We start from the raw sequence: 20052 nt of genomic DNA, 5'->3' as shown, positions 1-20052 counted from the left end.
GAAATGAAAATCAATGACTTAATTCCATCTAGGTAATCTGTGACAAAGGAGCGGAGTAATTCCCCTCTTGTGCAGTCCCATCTGCACCGGATTCAACCGTGCTGTTCTGCGGGATCTCTCGGAATAGATGCAGCTAGACCGAAAGCCTCAAGGTAAAGTTCCAATATCTGAGGAGTATCTGCTAGGTCCTCCTCCTCCATCTACTCGTATCCAATGCCGGATAGTTCTTGAATTTCACTAAGAACCGTCGTATCTCTTTACCTTTCACCTTTCTTTCTTTGTGAGCCCGTATCTAGTCTGGTTGTGTCTCCTCTCTGTCTTCCATTTCACATTGCTCATGAGTCTCCTTGTCAACTGACACATCACCCTTAAAAGGTTTCGAGAGACTTACATGAAAAGCATTTTGAGCCTTCCACGTATTTGGCAACTTCAGTCTGAAGGATACATTATTGATCTTTTCTTGAATGTGGAAAGGGCGATAATATCTCATACTTAGTTTTGGAAAAAGCCGCTCCTTTCCCTTTCTTTTCTTGAGGCGTGCCTTCTCAAAGAGCACCCGATCATCTTGCTTCGATTGCAAGTCGTGTCGATGTTTATCAACTGCCTTCTTATGCCGTGCTTGAGACTTCTCAAGAGCCTCGCGAACCTTGGTAAAAGTAGTGTCCAAATCTCTCGTAGACTGATTTGCTTCAAAAATCTTATCTTTGATGCTTAGAAATGGAGAAACCTTCTTAGCACCCTCGATTACTTCAAGTGGTCCTTCCCCGTTGATGAATGAACGGTGTTGTTGTAGGCAAATTCCACCAAGGGCAAGTACTTTTCCCATCGAGTCTTTTGATCCAAAATGTAAGACTTAAATAAATCCAAAACCACTGAATTTGCTATTGCAGACTGCACGTCTATTTGTGGGTGGAATGAGGACGAGAACTTCAACTGCGTGCCAATGTTCTCCTAGATTTCCCTCCAAAACAAACTCGTGAATCGGGGGTCTTTGTCCGAGACTATGGACTTAGGCATGCCATGTAACCGAAAAATCTGTGAGATGAACAGTCTCGCCAAATGGTCAGGCTTAAATGTCTTCTTTACCGGTATAAAGTGAGCTTGCTTGCTAAATGTGTCAATGACTGTCCAAATTTCATCATGCCCACTTTGGGTCTTGGGAAGATAGGAAATGAAATCCATGAAATTCATAGCCATGCTTTCCCAAGGGCAAGAGGGTATGGGTAAAGGCTGTAGAAGTCGTGGTGCCTTGTGTTTGTCAAACTTAACCTTTTGGCATACCAAGCAATTGCTCGTCCACATCCTTTTTGAGCCTCGGCCAGTAAAAGTAATTTTCAACACCCTTCAAGGTGGTATCGATCCGCGGTGGCCCGAAAAAGGTGGACAATGGCACTCTGTCAAAACCTTTTGCCTCAAAGGTTGTGTAACACACAACATCATTTTCTGCATCAAATAGCCGTCTCGTATGGAATAGCCTGCAACTATCTCCCCACTCTGTATCCGATGAAAGATGGCTGCAAAATCAGGATCTGTGGCGTATTGCTCTACCATATCCTCAAAGCTTCGATGATGTATCGCGGAAATAGCCAAAACCAAGGGCTTTCGAGACAATGCGTCTACCACTAAGTCCGTGAACATGGACTACCTGGAAATGGAATTGTGACAATATGTTAGCCCACCACATCTGCTTTTCCGAGAGCTGCATCCGCGACAAGAAGTAGTGTAGACTCTGATGATCTATGAAGACTGTAAAATCAGCCCCAAGTAGATAGTGTCACCACTGCGTAAGAGCATGGATAACTGCCAATAGCTCTCTCATAAATTTGTGCCACCAACTCAGGACGTGAAAACATCTTGCTCTCATAAGCAATGACATGGTCTGCTTGCATCAAAACTGCTCCCAGACTCCGACCACAAGTATCACAATAAACTTCGAATGGCTTTTGCTAGTCTGGCAAGGCCAACACTGGTCCCGTAGTCAACTTTTCGTTGAGAGTCTGAAAAGCAGTAATCTCTGTTGGTCCCCAAGTGCAAGAAGCCCTTTCTGAATGAGTAAATGCAAAGGAGAAGCTATCTCTGCAAATTTTCGAATGAACTGCCGATAATAAGGTTTATTATTTCTTCATTTTGGGCTCGGCTAACTCGACAAGGTGGTCGGTTTGGCGGTGTACTAGCGAGAATTAAATCAACCCAAGACGAGAAGGTGGTAACTCGCCTGGTAGGCCTTCAGAGAAACAGTCAGCTTGTGCATGTAAAATTCTTGTCGTTCCTTTTCCAAATCGGACATATTAGACCTTTGTTCATTATTCAATTCCTTCAAGAAGATCGAGTAAACAAAAAGATTGGATTTTACTAATTTAGAACTGGCCGAAGCCAATACAAGTGGGACAGTCTTGCCCTTCAGCTTTACATCAAGTACAATTTCTCTGCCCTTTTCATTCTTCAAAGTCGCTTCCCTAGCCTTATAATCGACCATGGCACTGTTCTTGTGGAACCAAAGGAATTCCTAGGAGAACGTCACACCTTTCCAAAGGCATGATGTAAAAGTCCTCGTGCCCTAAATAACCCTGACATGCAAACGAAGTTTGCCAATGACAGGTGTAATGGCAACATCCCGTCCGGGTGCCGCTAGAACAGCCTCCGCCTGTGGCCCCATTTGATCGGGCGTACTTCCAAGTCGAGCCGCCAATTCAGGTGAAATGAAGTTGGTGTTGGCTCCTCCGTCAAAGAATCTCCTACAGTGAGTGCTCTGCTCAATAGAGAGAGGTACTCTCTCTCTCTCTCTCTCTCTCTCTCTCTCTCTCTCTCTCTCTCTCTCTCTCTCTCTTCGCATAGAGAACATTACAGAGAGATTTAAAAGCATACAATATGCTGAATTTCCAGTCTAGAATCAGCAAATCAATAAACAAATGACTGATTTTCGTCGAAAATCAGCAAGGTTGATAAAAATCCTCTTAGCACTTGCACTTACTAGATTGCTGAATTTTATCAAAAATCAGCGAACAGCACATTAAATTTCACTTGCACACAAGCTTATGAGAAGAAAATAATCGAGAACAGTTAATTCATCTAAAATTGCATGAAATGGTAATTATCTGACTCTAACCAGCCCGTAGGTGTGCAAACAGTCCTTCGAGCAGCCAAGCCGGCTCTGATACCATGAAACGAACGTAGAGAGAGGATCTCCGGCTGTAAGGATTCTAGTCGCTAATCCTTAATTAAGTACTTAAACTCATGATTAAGACTTAAGAAACTGAAACTGAACTTAGAACAAGACTTAGAAGACTCATCCGTCTGCCAAGTTGAGTCTGACTCATCAAGATCCATCCACTTGACAAGAAATTCTGTTGTGATCTTTCGTCTTGTTTCTTTTTGTCTCACATCAAGAATCTTTTTTGGAACAAGAATTATGTGTTCATCTTCAATTTTTGGCACATAAGAAGATAAGTCTGGAATTGGCGAATCTCCTTGTATATATTGTTTGAGCCAAGAAATGTGGAAAGTTGGATGAAGTTTTCCCCATGAGAGTGGAAGTTCCAACTTATAATTGACAACTGAGTACTTCTTGATTATTTTGAAAGGTCCATAGAAGCGAGGGCGCAACTTTGGAAAGACCGATTTCACAGTTTTGTAGCGATGAGGTGTTACATATAATAAAACCAAATCTCCCTCTTGGAAATCTGCATGTCGTCGATGCTTATTGGCTTGCTTCTGGTACTTATGTTGGACATGAACCAACTTGTCACGTACTTGAATAAGTACATCTTGCATTTCTTGAACCAACTGATCTGCTAGAGCTACTTTGTGTTGAAGAACAAAGTTTGTCGGTATAAGAGGAGTATGCCCATAAGCTGCTTGGAATGGAGTCATGCCAGTTATTGAATGGATAGAGTTATTGTATGCGAACTCTACAAGTGGCAAATACTCTTCCCATGATCCCAATCGAATTTGTATGTAATGTCGAAGCATTTCTTCCAAAATTTGATTCACTCTTTCTGTCTGCCCATCAGTTTGAGGATGGTATGCTGAGTTGAATAACAAATTTGTACCAAGGGATTTGAAAAGGGATGTCCAAAAATGCCCTGTGAATTTTGGATCTCTGTCTGAAACAATAGACTTTGGTAATCCATGTAATCTGAAAATGTGTTGCACAAACAATTGTGCAACGTCTGGTGCCGAGGCAGCTTTCTTGCAAGGAATAAAGTGTGCCATCTTTGAAAACCGATCCACCACTACGAGAATCTGTGCATTGCCTTTTTGAGAACGAGGCAATGTAGTGATAAAATCCATGCTGACACTTTCCCATCTTTCTTGAGGTACAGGCAAAGGATGAAGTAACCCTTGAGGAAGTTGTCGAGAAGCCTTCATTGTTTGACAGGAATGACAAGCTTTGACAAACTTGATAACATCATATGTTGCAGATAACAATCTGTATGTCTTGTTGATGCCTGGATGAGCAGCAAAAGGGACTTCATGATGTTCTTGGATCAAAATTTTCCGCAATGGTGTATTGTGTGGAACACAAATGCGATCAATGTAATACATCAAGTCATTGACAATGGTGTAAGCTGCAAACATATTCATCTCTGCAGGAGTCGGAGTAGAGGATTTAAGAGCTTGAAATGCATCCCCAAAATCTCGATCTGTCAAATACTCATGCTTGAAACAAGCAGGTATTTCCATCTACACACCGGAAATGGGAAAGTTGATGGCTCGAGGAAGACGGCTTAAGGCATCTGCAACTGCATTTGCAAGGCCTGGCACGTTTAATAATCATATGAAAATTTGCCAAGAACTCAACCCATCGTCCTTGACGAGGATTCATCACAGGTTGAGTAAAAATGTATGTCAATGATTGATGATCTGTCTGCACCACGGAATCTGCGCCAAGAAGATAGTGTTTCCAAGTGCGGTAAGCATGAACAATGGCTAAAAATTCCTTGTCATAAACTGGGTATCTCATTTGTATGGCTGAAAATTTGCGGCTGTCAAAAGCAATGACACGCTCATTCTGCATAAGAACACCTTCAGAAGCTCGATCTGATGCATCGGTCATGACCTGAAAAGGTTGAGTAGGATCTGCAATAGCCAAAACTGGAGTTGTCGTCAAGGCGTGTTTAAGGGCTTTGAACGACTGTTCTGCTTCTTCAGTCCATTGAAGTTTATCCTGCTTGGTAAGCTCAGTCAAAGGAGCTGCAATGTCGGAGAATTTGTGGACCTTGGTATGATAGAAGTTTGCAAGTCCCAAAAAGGAGCGCGCATCTGAGATGGTGAGTGGTAAAGGCCAATCCACTATGACCTGTATTTTCTTGGGATCGACTGCAACGCCACTGGCAGAAATAATGTGACCAAGGTATTCCACCTGATTCTTGAAGAAATCACTTTTCTTCTTATTGATATATAGCACATTGGTTCGCAAAACTTGGAAGACAAGCTTCAAATGTTCCTTGTGATCAGCCATCGTTCGACTGAAAACTAAAATGTCATCCAAATACACGATCACAAACTTGTCCAAGTATGGTCCGAATATTTCGTTCATCAGCGTCATGAAAGAGGCCGGGGCATTGGTTAACCCGAATGGTAATACCAGAAATTCATAGTGACCATACTTTGTGCGAAAAGCTGTCTTGTACTCATCACCAATGCGAATGCGAATTTGGTGATACCCTGATTTTAGATCAATTTTGGAGTAGATCTTTGCTTCCAGTAACTGATCAAATAACTCGTCAATGCGAGGCAGAGGAAACTTGTTTTTTATCGTTAACTTATTCAAAGCACGATAGTCGATGCAAAGACGCATAGATCCATCTTTCTTTTTTACCAATAGAACAGGAGCTCCAAAGGGACTTTTGCTTAGGCGAATATGACCTTTATCCAACAAATCTTCTAGCTGCCGCTGTATCTCTTGAGACTCTGAGTATGAAACTCGATAAGGGGCTCGAATTGGTGGAGGTTGGCCGGGGATCAAATCAATGGGATGATCCACGGGACTCTAAGGAGGCAAAGTTGTTGGTAGCTCGTCGGGAAACAAGTCCAAATGTGGTTGAAAGAAGAGTTGCTGCAAATGGGCAATATTTGAGGAAGATTTATCTCCTGCACCGGGTTAACATCTCTTAACATGATTAAGGTGGTAGCACAATCACATTTTCGAACCAACCGTTTGACTTGTAAAGCAGAAACCAATATAATGGGTTTGGCACTGAAAAGACCATGAAGCTCTATTTCCTGTTGCTTGTGAAAGAGCCGAATTGAGTGATCTCTGAAACTGATTATTGGATCATACTGAAATAACCAAGATTGGCCAAGGATCAAGTCGTAATGTGATAAGGGCATAACTGAAAAACCAAGCTGATCTTGGTAATCCTATATCTGAAAATCTAGCTTTTCAATCCTTTTGTTGCACTCGAGGAAGGAACCGTCAGCAATTTCTACTTGGTAAGCTGCCTCACTAGGTTGAGTTTGAAGGCGCAGTTTAGTAATCAAAGATGTGCTGACGAAATTAGTAGAACACCCACTATCCACAAGAACATTGATTGGCTGCTTGCCAACAAAGCCAAGGAGGGTGAGAACCTGATTCGAAAGATCCACTGGAGCTGTGACGTGATTCCGAGCATTCATCATTAAGGCACTTACAACCTTGGAAACTCGAACACAACGTGCTGCTTGTTTGCCTTTGTCTGGGACAGGAGGTTGGCTGTGGATAGGTTCTGAAATTGTGGTCTCCATGTGAGAATTCTGGTGAGGATTCGAAGGATTTGGCTTCTTAGGGCATTCATACCTGTGGTCTCCATGACAAATTGTACATAATCCTGTACGGTTGGAGTTGGAGGTTGAAGGAGCTCATGAAGAGGATTGCAGTCCAGAGGACGTATTCGGCCTAAAATCACGACGACCATTCCTTCTACGATTGGGACGATTGTTTCGTCGATTCTGATTATTTGTCGAAGAGGAGGCTTTGGAAGTGGCTGCTTGTCCAAAAGACTGGGGTCGAAAAGAAGTTTGTCCAGCAGAGTATTGTCTCGAAGAGTGAGCTCCTGAGAAAGAAAGTTGATTCTGACCACCTTGTCCTTGGTAATTACGTTGTGAAGAGCTTGCAGAATTGGAAACTCGATCACCAGAAAGGAAACTTCTGAGTGGGCGCCGATTGTCACCAAGACGCTCAACATAAGCGATTGCAGCATCCAGTGTGGCAGGGTTAAATTTATGGACATCATCTCGCAGGGAAGGCTCAAGTCCGTCAACAAAACTGTGGAGTTTGTCGGAAGGACTGAGAGTCTCTATCTCAAGAGTTAATTTTTGAAACTCTGTGATGTACGCGGCCAAGGAACCAGTTTGGCTCAGGCGGCGGAGAGAAGACCGGGCGTGGAAATCGGCATTTGCAGGCTCAAAAGCCTTGCAAAGAACGCGCCGGAATTTGTCCCAAGTAGCGGTGATTTTTCCATCTTTGATGCGGCGACGCCACCAAAGGAATGCAGTATCCTTTAGTAGAGAGCTAGCCAAAGCAACTTTCTTGCTTTCAATGAGATCAGTATTTGAAAAGTAAACCTCCATTTTGAAAAGCCAATGGTCCAACACGCACTTATCGCGGCGACCGTTGTATGGCTCGGGCAACTTTGTATCTATTTTCTTTTTTGTGCTGTGTTTATTATCTTAAAAAGATATTTCAATTCAGGATTGTCTACCTCTGGTTCCGGAGCGTCGACTTGCTCAGGAACTGGCTCTGCTACCGAAGAAACTGAATGGGTAGCAGGCTGCGTCCTCGAAGAAGAAAAGGCCTGCAGGACATCCAATCGTGCGGTCATCAATGCAAGACCGGTGGAGAGGGGCTCCTAGAGGACGGACATCTGTTCTCTGAGGATGGCTATCGGATCGTTTGGTGCAGCGCTGCCTGTCTCTGACATTCTGATGGTTCAGAGGGAATATCTCGGAGAAGCTGGAGAGGTGTGGTTGCCGTAAAAGGGTGAAGCTGCTGCTGCTGATGGTGCATCCCACTCCTCTAAGAAATCTGGTCCAAGATCCGAATCCTCGATATCTTCCACCTCGTCGATAGGAGGTGTGTCGTCTGGCGTCAAAGGCGTGTAGTCCGGAAGTTGTAACTCGCTGTGAACCCGAACTAAAGGCTGCTGGGAAATGATGTCGTTTACTGAATCCACGCGACACTCCGTCAGAGAATAGGCCAAGTGGGGGTACCGGCTCAGTATGTGCTTGTAGTGTGGCAAATGAAGAGGCTCGCACGTAACTATGATATGCCACACCACCCAGCCCTGTGAGCGCGAGGCATGTCGATGAGTGACATAAACCAGGTAATTTTGTGGCAACACTGCCGGTTGTAATGCAGGTACAGGAGCAGGCTCGGGTGCCGGAATGAAGTCGGGAACCTGTCTTTCCTTTGGAACTGGAATTGGAGATGGGGAATCCGAAATGAGAATTACTTCCGGTTCCAATGTGGGTTCCGGTTCGGGTACGGGTTCTGGTTCGGGGGTATCTGGTATATTTATCACTTCGGGAGCCGGAGGAGGATTTTCTGGCAATATTTCTTTGGGCACCTCTTCTATGTACGAGAGAAAATTGACGGGAACGTCGAGGGCATCGTCTTCCATGACTCTGAACAAGCCCGCGTGCGCGTCTGGCGATGGCCAGAATTGGTGGCTTTGGGACTTAGCAGAAGAGAGAGCGAGAGACTTCCTTCACGCTGGTTATGCATTGCGCTGGCTGCCTGCCGTTGGCCCCCTTTTTTTTTTGTTTAATTATTCCCCAAAGGGTGCCACTTAAAAATTGGGTTGGGCGGCCGGCTAAAAACCCTTTTAATTATAAGGGTGGCCTTTTTTTATAATCCAGCGCTGGCCTTAGCCTTTTAATCCCAAACGCTGCGCAGCTGCCTATTAAATCGAACGCTGCTGCCGAAAGCTAATACAACCTGCGCTGCCAGCGTTTTGTTGCCTCTGCGAGGTGCTTGGTGAAGGGAAGGCCTGCAAGCACTGCCTGGTGAAGGGATGGCCTGGAAGCACAGGCTTGCGTCACTTGCGCAAGAAGGAAAGAGTGCAACTCATCCTGTCCTCGCGAAGAGTCTGGAATTGCAACCGGTACGCCGCAGCACCTACTCTGTCTGCCATATTCTGCTTATCTTTATGTATGTGTTTGAGAAAAAAAGATTACCTCATGCTGACATGGGTTCTGGCCATCTTTCTTCTGCTTCCATACAACTCTGGGAAGGGGGAGAGTAGCGGCGAGGGTGAGAGGCTCACAACTGTCGGGTCCCGGGAAAAAAATTGCTTTGATACCACTGTAAGGATTCTAGTCGCTAATCCTTAATTAAGTACTTAAACTCATGAATAAGACTTAAGAAACTGAAACTGAACTTAGAACAAGACTTAGAAGACTCTGTGTTTGACTGATTGAAAGTGTGATACAAGGGTTCCTTTTATAGGAATTGAATAGTCATCAGTGAAGAGGCATGTCTCTTTGTGAAGAGACATGACTTTAGGCGAAAAGACACATCCTTTCGGCGAAGAGTTGCAACCATTGGGTGAAGAGTCGCATCCGTACGGTGAAGGGGTGTGACCAATCGTCGAAGGAGTGTGGCTTTTGACGAAGAGGTATGTCTTTTGGGCGAAGGGGTGTGACCATTCGAGAATAGGAGTCCTCCTGGGTTAGTCACACTTCGCATCTGCATCTGTAATGAATCAAGAAGAGTGTAACAAGTCACAATCGTGACACCAGCTACACGGATTGCCTACAGACACATGTCGGACGAACCACCCGACCATAGCCACCATCTGGCAGCTCCCCCGTGCTGGGGCCAGCGTCTGAGGACATAGGCGTGCACCTGTAAGACCGAGCGTCTATACCAACCGGCTTCACCTCCTCGAGGCGACCTGGCGCACTCCTAGCCTCGTGGGCTAACCACTGGCACTCTGCTAGTGGGGGTCGATAACTGCAAATGAGTCACTTTTATAATAATGGCCGGCCACACTGGTCGTGTTCACACTACGTCCGCCCGGACACTGGACGCCCATCCCGACGACGTTTGGCCCAGATCCCCTCTCCTGTCAGCAGGACATAACATTGAGTTACACAGATATAGAGACACTTTATTGGGGAGAGAGAGAAATGAAATGATATATTAACGTCTACAAAAGGCCAGAATGACATATGAGACCAACTGATTACAATGACGAGTCTAGTACCAAGTCTGGGTACAAACAAAGAACTGAGATAGGAGTGCTACCGACTCCTATGGGACAGTCCCAGAGACAAATTACAGATTTCTTTTCACTAGATATGGGATAGCCAGAGGAGCAGCCATCATCGCAGAGCTCGGTCCACACTCATTCGACCACTACCGGTACTCTCATCGACCGAGCACTGGATCTACGGAGATCCAAATGGCCACGATTGAGGAGAGGGGCTGCATAGCAAGGACGAAGACTACAGCAGAGGATTCGAGCCATACTCTCTCGACATCCAGAGTACAGACGAGGATGGATTTTAGTAGTAGTATCTTTGTTCTAGTTCTTTCTTTTGTACCCAGACATGGTATTAGATTCACTATTTTGTAACAGATTGGTCTCATAGGTCATTTTGGCCTTTTGAAGACGTTAATATAACATTTCATTTCATCTCTCTCTCTCTCTCTCTCTCTCTCTCTCTCTCTCTCTCTCTCCACCCTCACTTAGTTTGCATTCTATCTTGTTTTGGTCTATTGCACAATCTCTCATAAAGTAAAGGGGGGCTCTCTCTCTCCCCTTCAGTAAAAGGAACCTTGGGCACGAACTGAGTACTCATCCTGAGCATACACCATCATTCACTTCCGCTGCACAGTATAGTGAAAGAGTTGTTCCGTAAGTTTGGTGGGAGACACCGGGTAATTGATGCATCACAGGATGGGTGATGGGAGCATCGGATAGGGAATATTCCATTGGTCTGAGGAGGAAATCTGAACTGGGTAAGAATTACGCGTAAAGATGCAAGCACATGAATAAAAATGGGTTCTAAGAAGGAGGATGTTTATTTAGGATTAGTTTTCAGTTCACAAGTCTTTACTGAGGTTTTTAACAGGTTCACACTTATTTTAATAAGTGACTGGCTGCCCACTTATAAATAAAGCAGAATAAAAGAGGCCGCCCTCTTAAAGTTATAGCATCTCGAGTGAATAGCCCAACGTGATCCCAATATTTATTTTGGCTTTAGGTATTTATTTTACTTGCTTGCTTGGGTAGGGCAAACTGCTTAGGGGGGTACTTAAGGCCATAGTTACAGGGAATGGCCATTTTCAATTCCCCGTTCCCCAACTTCCCGTGCCGAATCCCCGTTCCATGTTTCAAACGTGGGTATCCATAACAGGGAATGGCATTCCATGCCCGTCCCTGTTCCCCGTTCCCCGTTCCCCGTTCCGGTTTCCCGTTTTGGGTAACTATGCTAAAGGACCCCAAGGATAGTATATAAGCATCCCCAAGGATTAGAAGTGTCTCGGATTGTTCCTGCTAGTGTCACGAGGACGTGGCAGTTATTAACCATGTCACAAGGATGTGGCTACTGCTGACCTTGGTTTTTGGTTTCTTTCCAATGGGGTTTATTTTATTTGTTTTGAGACCCTCTTTTTGAAGTAGCAAACGGTCGGACATTGTATGGCCAATGTGAACGGTAGTTTCACCCGCAGACGGGAAGTGGTCGGCACTGGAATTTGTATGGTAAGAGGATGTCTAGGCTCAGAGCAAGATCATATAGGTCCCCCCATCGCACTTAGCAAGTTGGTGGATACTAGGAAGTGAACTCAATTAAGGCGTAAAGTCAAGGTGGGACTACCAACAAAAAGTATCCGACAGCTAGGCCACATTGCACTTTTGGATGCGGTCTCAATGAGGATAGATGGTCAGAAGACCAGGGGAGCCCAACGGAAGCATCTCCTAAAATTTAGGGAACTGCTATTTTGGGCCGTGAAATGTGTTCGCGTCATTACCTCCAGTATGACTAGGGGAACATTTTACAACTCTGCCGCGAAGTCAACTGGGCAACGGGTCAGGATATTTTTAAGCGGAAAACCCGAAACGGGAAAATGCTTGAAAATGCACCAAGTGTCAGTTTTTCATGGACTTTCCTCCTACAGAAAAATGGGCGCTGATTTTTAAGCTGGGAGAGGCCTCATTTCAGTTTTTGTCACAGGTTAAGAGCTATGGAGTGCTTCCTTTCCCTCTCATGTACAGTGTGGTGCTAGGAGTGATGCCTTGCACACTACACACTGCTCTCTCTCTCCCCTACGTGCAGTTATGTGATGCCCCACAAGAGGGCTACTCATTTGACTGATGTACAGTTGTGTGGGTTCATGCTTTTGTGTTGAGGCAAGAGCCTCCTTGAGCAGGAACAAGGGTAGCTAACTGCTACTCCAAGGCAGGCAGTGGTGAGGGTCATAACCTCATGATATAGGTGCAAAATCAGCGCTGTATATGCGCTGGAATTTTAATGTTTTTCAGCCATACGGACGCCAGGACACTTGGGACTCGTGCCCCACTGGCAGAGGACAGTTAGGGGACTGTTTGGGGCTGAAAACAGGGAAAAAACCAGTAAATACAGCGTGCTGAATTTACTGTTTTTGGACAGGAATCAGAGGGTATACGCCAGTAGAAGCGAGTTCCAGCAGGGGAATTGGTCTCGCGAAAGTTTTGGGGCTGTTATGTTGCCGAAATTTGGCCAAAACAAGCGGTATCTAGTGGGATACAGTCAAAGGATTCCCAGGACTCTTCTTTGTACTTTACCCTCCTAAAGAATAAAGAAATACCGAAAGGGGTGCCAATTTTGGGGCCTACAGGTTGTCGGCGTCTGCTCGGAGCATTCTAGCTTCCGAGCCGTGTGTGTGATTAAGTGTTAATTCCTGTTACAGGTTTCCTTTGCAAGGTGCTCTGTGTGTGTGCTTAAAGTAAAGAATTTCGGGTGAAAGCCAACGCCTACCGCCCTACAGGCCGGTTACAGCTAGAGCTGCGTAGACTTAGGGAGAACTTGCTGAGGACATCAGGGGAAAGACAGTCTCAGAGACGAATCACAGAGTTCTTTACACCAGACAGAGGAGAGCCAACGGAGCAGTCATTGCAACAGATCTCAGAGCCTACTCATATAGAGGTACACTGCTTGACAGAGCCATTGAACTTGGCAGATCCAGACGTCCACGACCTCGGGGGGTCTCCCACTACCGACGAAGGTTGCAACAGAAGATACAGATCACTCTAGCTCGACATGCAAGACGCCCAACCAAGGTTCTGACCATGGAGGAGGTCGATGAGATCCGACAGCGACCGATGAGAGATTTCATCTGAAACACCCCCCCCCCCCCCCCCCCCCCCCCCCCCCCCCACCCACCCACCCCCTCCCCCCCTTATTTCCTTTCTCCTTAGTGTTTTAGTGTTAGTGGTAGCGTTAGCTCTTTGTAACTTGGTAACTTTGTAATTTCCGTACTCAGACATGGTATCAGATTCACCAACTGTAACTTTTTGGTCTCATAGGTCATTTTGGCCTTTTGAAGACGTTAATATAACATTTCATTTATTTCTCTCTCTCTCTCTTTGAAGTGCTGACCTGCTGAATCTGCCCCTAGAGTCATTCTAAAGAGAGAGAATACGTGAGAGAAAATCAGTTTTGGTGAGATTCTAAAGAGAGGGAAATTCAGGAATCTTAAGCCCTTGCTTTGTCTCAAAGTTAAGTATGGTCTAATTTAGGCTAGATGGAAGCAATTGCCAACTGCATGTTTGATATAATGTGGAAAACCTAACACTAAAATCTGTCGCATATCATCCGTAATTGAAGAAACGCCAATCAGCCAAGATCCGTCACATGTAGCAACCAGCACATACTTAGTCACAAGGAGAGGCCCCTTCTCAGGACATAGTCGCAAAGCGAAAGACGGATGAAAAGGGGAGAACCAAATCACAAATGATGAAGATAGATTATAACGGTGTCTTTGATGTGGCATTACAAAGAGCCCTTGAAACACCATGATGCGTTTGCAACATTGGGTTGGTAACCAATCTGGAAATCACATGGTTGCCTCCGCCAGATGACATTAGTAGTTTCAGCCATAGGATGCAGCAGATCAGTCGTATTAATGCCTGCAAACATACATTTTCTCTCAGCAGTTTCTCATGTGTTAACAACAGTTTCTTCATGCAGGTGACGTGACTTGTTTACCTTAAATTAACATAGCAAATAGGGAGCCTAGGTAAATAGAGAATATAAGTGATTCAGTAGAGCTGATACAGTCAAGGCCTAGTTTTACAGCACTCCCTGTTTTACTGGGTGGAGGAAAATGAGGTTTTAACATTTCTTATATTGCATAATATAATATTTTTGACCGCAATCAACTATACCTGAGATTTTGGTTGTTTTAATGATGTTTTTCAGGTCATTAAAAATCACTTGCCAGCTGTTGATGTTTATGAGAAGCAACTCGTAGAATCAGGAACTATGTCAAAAGAAGAAATTGACATGCTACATAATAAGGTTATGTCTATTCTTAATGAGGAGTTTGTTAACTCGAAAGAGTATGTGCCAAAGACGCGCGATTGGCTTGCAGCCTATTGGGCTGGGTTCAAAGGTCCTGAACAACTTTCTCGAATACGTAACACGGGGTGAGGTTGGAGGTTGAATTATTTATTCTCTCTTTGCTTTTCTGAAGTGTTTGGCATCGTCAAATTTGTTGCTAACAGTGTCTTGGTCATTTTTTCTCTTTACATTGTTCAGTGTGAACCCTGAAGTGCTGAAAAGTGTGGGAAAGGCAATTACAACTCTACCATCTGATTTTAATCCGCATAGGACGATCAAGAAGGTTTATGATACACGTGCTCAAATGATAGAGTCTGAACAAGGAGTGGACTGGGCCACTGCAGAAGCGTTAGCCTTTGGAACACTACTTGTGGAGGGAAATCATGTTCGACTTAGTGGTCAGGATGTAGAGAGAGGAACATTCAGTCATCGCCATGCTGTTCTACATGATCAGACAACAGGACAGAAATACTGTCCTCTTGATCATGTAGTCATGAATCAGGAAGAGGAAATGTTTACTGTCAGCAACAGGTAAGAATGGCAATCGTTTTATTTGCAGGTTTTGCTTGGTGCTATAATACTTTGTTGACCATGTAGTTTAAGATGTACAAGTTGCTTCATGCAAAAGTTGAGATAGCAGTATATGTTGAGACTGCATACAAAGGAAGTTATCGAGGCGTAATTTTTGTTTTAATGTTGTCTGTGGTTGTGTTTAGTGTACCATTGTAACTTATGTGGAGCTTCGTGTCTACGTGCTTGCATGGGTAGTTGATACATGTTGGATCTTCGAGTAGATTTCAAAATATCTGGAATAGAATTCTCTCTAACAACGGGTTCAAAAGAACAAGGGGAGCCCCATTCTTGTAAGGAGAGTTTGAATCGTTTAAGGTGCCTTAATTTGACATTTACTGGCACCTTCTAACAATTCAGCTGGTAATTTTGCAGGGACTGCATCTTGTAGATCTCCATTTGAGCCCCAACATTGTTTCTCTGTTTGCAATTGCCTGCAGCATTCTTACTGACTTTGTACATGTGTCATCAAAGAGTTTTTTTTTTTGCTTTTGAAACAAGAGAAGTCTGTACCTGTTTTCTTGTCATGTATTTAGTACGATATCTTCATAGTAACATTGCAATCATGTTTTGAAATTTGTAGTTCTCTCTCTGAATTTGGGGTGCTTGGATTTGAGCTGGGTTACTCAATGGAAAACCCGAATTCCCTGGTTTTGTGGGAGGCCCAATTTGGAGACTTTGCGAACGGTGCTCAAGTTATCTTTGATCAGTTTTTGAGCAGTGGAGAGGCGAAGTGGCTTAGACAGGCTGGGCTCGTGGTTTTATTGCCCCATGGCTATGATGGACAAGGACCAGAGCATTCCAGTGGTAGAGTCGAACGATTCTTACAGGTGTGGTTATTTGGCTTTTCTGCGCCTAAAAATTTCTTAGGAACAATATAAATCTCTTATGAGGACTTGGTAGTTGGTCATGCCATGTGTGCATACTTTTCTTTGATGGATTAATTTGCAATCTGAATTTTACTGCAAGGGCCTCTTATACATAAATTTGTTATGAATCAATCATTTAAATAGGAAGTGGCGGATCTGGGATGCACACTCCTTTCCAAAACTTGTTTAGTGAAGGATCTAGATGCACCCATCCTCCATAATTTGAATGACCATGTGCTAGATTGGGGCCCGCCATTTCATAACTTGTTTAGAATGGCTAATCGATGAATGAATGACGCACATTCCCTTCTAATACTTGTTTTGAATGGTCAAGTGGTAGATCTAGGATGCACTCACCTTCCACAACTTGTTTAGAATTGGCCAATACAGTGGATCCAGAATGATCACACTCTCATCCTCTCTGCTACTTAGAACAACAAGCTTGTTGAAAGAGTTTTAGCAAAATTACATACCATGTCTAGGAGTTGAAAAGTTTTTCTGACTACGTAGTGTGACTTGGGCAAGTCATCTCTCTCGATTGCGTTTTCCTCAATTTCGAGAAGGTAAGAGAATGAGAATTAGCAGAGACTGCGTATTATCTGACAGTTTATCTTATCATTTGAAAATTCTCCGACAATGACTCCCAAGTAATTTTTATGGGCAAAGGGGGTACCTAATTGAGTGTATTAGTTTCTCATTATATCAAGCGTCAATCATTTTTTGTGGTTTTGCAGATGAGTAGTGATAACCCCTTTGTGATACCAGAAATGGATCATTCTTTGCGCACTCAAATTCAGGAGTCTAATTGGCAAGTTGTGAATGTGACCACTCCAGCCAACTACTTCCATGTTCTTCGACGACAGGTAACTCTTGAGCTCTCTTAGTGCAGCGGTACTTCAATCTGCTCTTTTCTCACACCTTTTTAATGAATTTATGAACCCAGAATCATAGGGATTTCCGTAAACCATTGATTGTCATGTCACCAAAGAATCTACTCCGTCATGCAAAGTGCAAATCAGACCTTTCTGAATTCGACGATGTGGAAGGTCATCCAGGTTTTGATAAGCAGGGAACGCGTTTTAAACGCTTGATCAAAGACAAGCACCCTCATTCTGATAGGGAGGAGGGCGTTCGCCGCCTCGTACTGTGCTCAGGGAAGGTGAGCCTCTCATCTGGATTTTACTTTAGCTCAAAATGCGTTGCGTCAGCTCAGCATTTTTTAATTTCTCTTGCCATTGTAGGTTTATTATGAGCTAGATGACGAGAGAGAAAGGACAAAGGCTTTTGATGTTGCTATTTGCCGCGTAGAGCAGCTATGTCCATTCCCCTACAACCTTATTGATAGGGAGCTGAAGCGTTATCCTAGTAAGAGAAAATTTTAATCAAAATTTTCATTCCTTTTTTTTAAAATGCTCAACAAGGTGACCAGCATCATATTATGCTAGAAAGGTTGTTTTTCTGTTGAGTATCCTCTGTTATTTAATTTTCTACATTTTTTATTTCTGATGGACATACATAGATGCGGACATATAAGCATAGATCTTTGTGTGTGCACATGCATGTGCCCACGTTTACTTATATACATAGTGGTGTGCAAGTTCTAGGTTGGACACATTGTTAATTGCATGTTGTTTAATTTTGGTTCTGTTAGATGCTGAAATTGTATGGTGCCAAGAGGAGCCCATGAACATGGGAGGTTACACCTACATAGCCCCAAGGCTTGCAACTGCAATGAAGGCCTTGAACAGAGGAACCCATGAAGATGTCAAGTATGTTGGGAGGCCACCATCGGCTGCTACAGCAACTGGGTTCCTCAATCTGCATGCGAAAGAGCAGGCAGAGCTTGTACAAAAAGCACTACAATGTGCGCCTGTTCCGCCCCCTATATAAAAACTTGTCATTCTTGATACAAGGAAATTGGTACTGTAAAAGGCTTGCTGGCATTAGTTGCTTTTTGGTCGGTATTTACTCCGATTATGGTATCTAATAAGGGAAAAAGCAACAAGGCTCAATTTTGGGCTTCCTTTTGATTCAAGAATTATTTTGATGAGGTAAGGGAGGTGGAATAATGGCTGAGGTTCATCTCAGATTTTATGTGCTTGCAGAGGAGCTTCTTCTTCTGTGAGAAGCTTACAGGGAGTTCCAAGAGGGTTGAATTTTGGCTCAAATTTGTATGCATACAAGAGCTCCATTTTTGGTTCATGGAAGCTTACACTCAGGTTCTCTTGTTTATAAACAGATAGATATATCTAACACATGAATAACAGGAAGACTTAACAAGTAAGAGGGTGCTAAATTTTTCATAAGGCAAGATGTGTTTTTTTGAGTTAACTGCTTTACTCTTGTGCTCCATTCAGGTTTTACTATTACTTTGGTCGGCTTGTAGCAGTGTGTTGATTGTTGGCTTGTTCCAGTAGGAAGGTCTTTTGATCAGAGGATTCCATTACTGCATAATGCGTATCTGAAAGATTATTTTGAGCTGAAGTTTTGTGCCACAGAGTTATAGATGGCATTAATGAACATAAGTGACACTAATGTCCTTGAAGTGGAGGACCTTCGGGTAGCAAGCATCCATACAATTGGCCTTAGAGTGTGAACATGGTGCTCATGGAGACCATGCAATAGCATTATTGACTGTGTCCAGTACATTATACTCAGCAATTATTGATTCATTTCTATACGTAAATTGCTCTTTATGTATTAATTATGATAATGTACCCAGCATACCATGGAAGCATATCATGAAGCTGGTCTACGACCGCTAGTCTCACATATTTCACCTAGCATATGATGCTTGATTGCTACCAAACTTACCATGATGACATAGACAATTGAGGACCACCCTAGGTTTAGATACAAAAACAATACCAAATTAATTTATTTTCACATCCAAGGCATCCTACGGCTTAGTTATGTCGAACGGTGTAGTAGTGAGCCCTAGAATGCAAACGTAAAAGAGGGGGGGTGTCTATATCCTCCCAAGTATTGAGGTGTTTTAATTAAACACCTTCCTAAAGTTGTAAGATAAGGTAGTATGTTCAAGTTGAAGATAAGAACTCGTATAGTTATGCCCTAAAGGCTTTAGTGTGTATAGGATTTGATTTTCCCAAGAAATTAAGTTTTACCAAAAAATGTGGGCACGCATGTCTGCGCATGTGTACATATGTATAGGGGTATATCTCTATGTATACAAGTAAAAGAAATGTTAAGAGACATGTCAAAGCCACTCAAATTTCAACTGTCCATGGCAAGCCCTTGGTTTGTCGCCTCTATGGGGTTGTTAATGAGCCCCTAGTCCTGGGATCAATGGTTGAGACAAGAGGGCATGGATCTTGAGAAAGATTAACATATGAAAATAAGGATTGCTAGTACTCTCACACAACTCAAACCTGCCCATTAGAGGCTAATTCTCGGATGTGCATGCGGGTGTTTTGTTGACCCTACGGAGAAGATATAAGTATGTAAATTTAACTCACCCAACGAGAAGTAAACTAGGACAAAAATTGAAGAATCAAAGAAGGGCTCCCCACCCCACCTAATGAACCTCGTGCTTGTGTTTCGAAATCCATACTCGCCCCATTGATTTTTGGGTTAAATGGCCAATGTGCCAGGCTGCCCAACACCTACATTTACTAAGTAAACCATCATTTTTCTTCTCACAATAGATGTACCTAGAACCTACATATAGTAGGTTTCCTTGTAGGAGCTCCACCCCATTCGAGGTGTCCTCTCTTGCTCTCTCTTTGTGCACACATTGCTTCCTTCAAGAGGTATTAGAGCCAACGGCTCAGCTTGGATGCACGAAGATGGTCTTTAAGAGAGCTTGAATCTTGCCTTTGGATTTTCAGAAGTTTTGAACGGTTGTCAAAACGATTGTGTGAGAGGATGGAAGATAATACAATAATGTATGTCTCTTAGAGATGAGAGGAGTCTTGAGATGTAGGGGTTTGTTTTGCAGAAGATTTTTCTCTCAATAGAAAACAACGTTTAGACTTTTGCGCTCTATCCACACTAGTTTGGTTGTGGTCTACACTTTGCAAATTTTGTCATAATCATTCAATTTTGAGATATTAGATATTATGCG

General features: G+C 43.5%; 2 protein-coding genes across 2 annotated transcripts in view; one reads left to right on the top strand and one right to left on the bottom strand.

Annotated features, from left to right (window-relative positions):
* The window catches only part of LOC147424017 (uncharacterized), a 48799-nt gene extending 30547 nt beyond the window's left edge, over positions 1-18252 (top strand). The window contains exons 2-8 of the mRNA XM_086500972.1: positions 14389-14615; positions 14728-15060; positions 15683-15929; positions 16703-16831; positions 16912-17127; positions 17210-17333; positions 17620-18252. Coding sequence (XP_086357098.1) covers positions 14389-14615; positions 14728-15060; positions 15683-15929; positions 16703-16831; positions 16912-17127; positions 17210-17333; positions 17620-17858 — 1515 coding nt within the window. The 3' untranslated portion in view covers positions 17859-18252. The remainder of the gene's footprint in view (positions 1-14388; positions 14616-14727; positions 15061-15682; positions 15930-16702; positions 16832-16911; positions 17128-17209; positions 17334-17619) is intronic.
* On the bottom strand, positions 6872-8820 carry LOC147424018 (uncharacterized). Its single transcript, XM_086502143.1, has one exon. The coding sequence runs from the start codon at positions 8598-8600 to the stop codon at positions 7911-7913; it is 690 nt and encodes a 229-aa protein (XP_086358269.1). The 5' UTR covers positions 8601-8820; the 3' UTR covers positions 6872-7910.
* Positions 18253-20052: the final 1800 nt, after the last annotated feature.

Source organism: Adiantum capillus-veneris, chromosome 26 (assembly GCF_014529385.1).
Source record: "Adiantum capillus-veneris isolate H3 chromosome 26, ASM1452938v2, whole genome shotgun sequence".
NCBI classification, from domain to species: domain Eukaryota; kingdom Viridiplantae; phylum Streptophyta; class Polypodiopsida; order Polypodiales; family Pteridaceae; genus Adiantum; species Adiantum capillus-veneris.
This window is presented reverse-complemented; position numbering and strand designations above follow the sequence as displayed.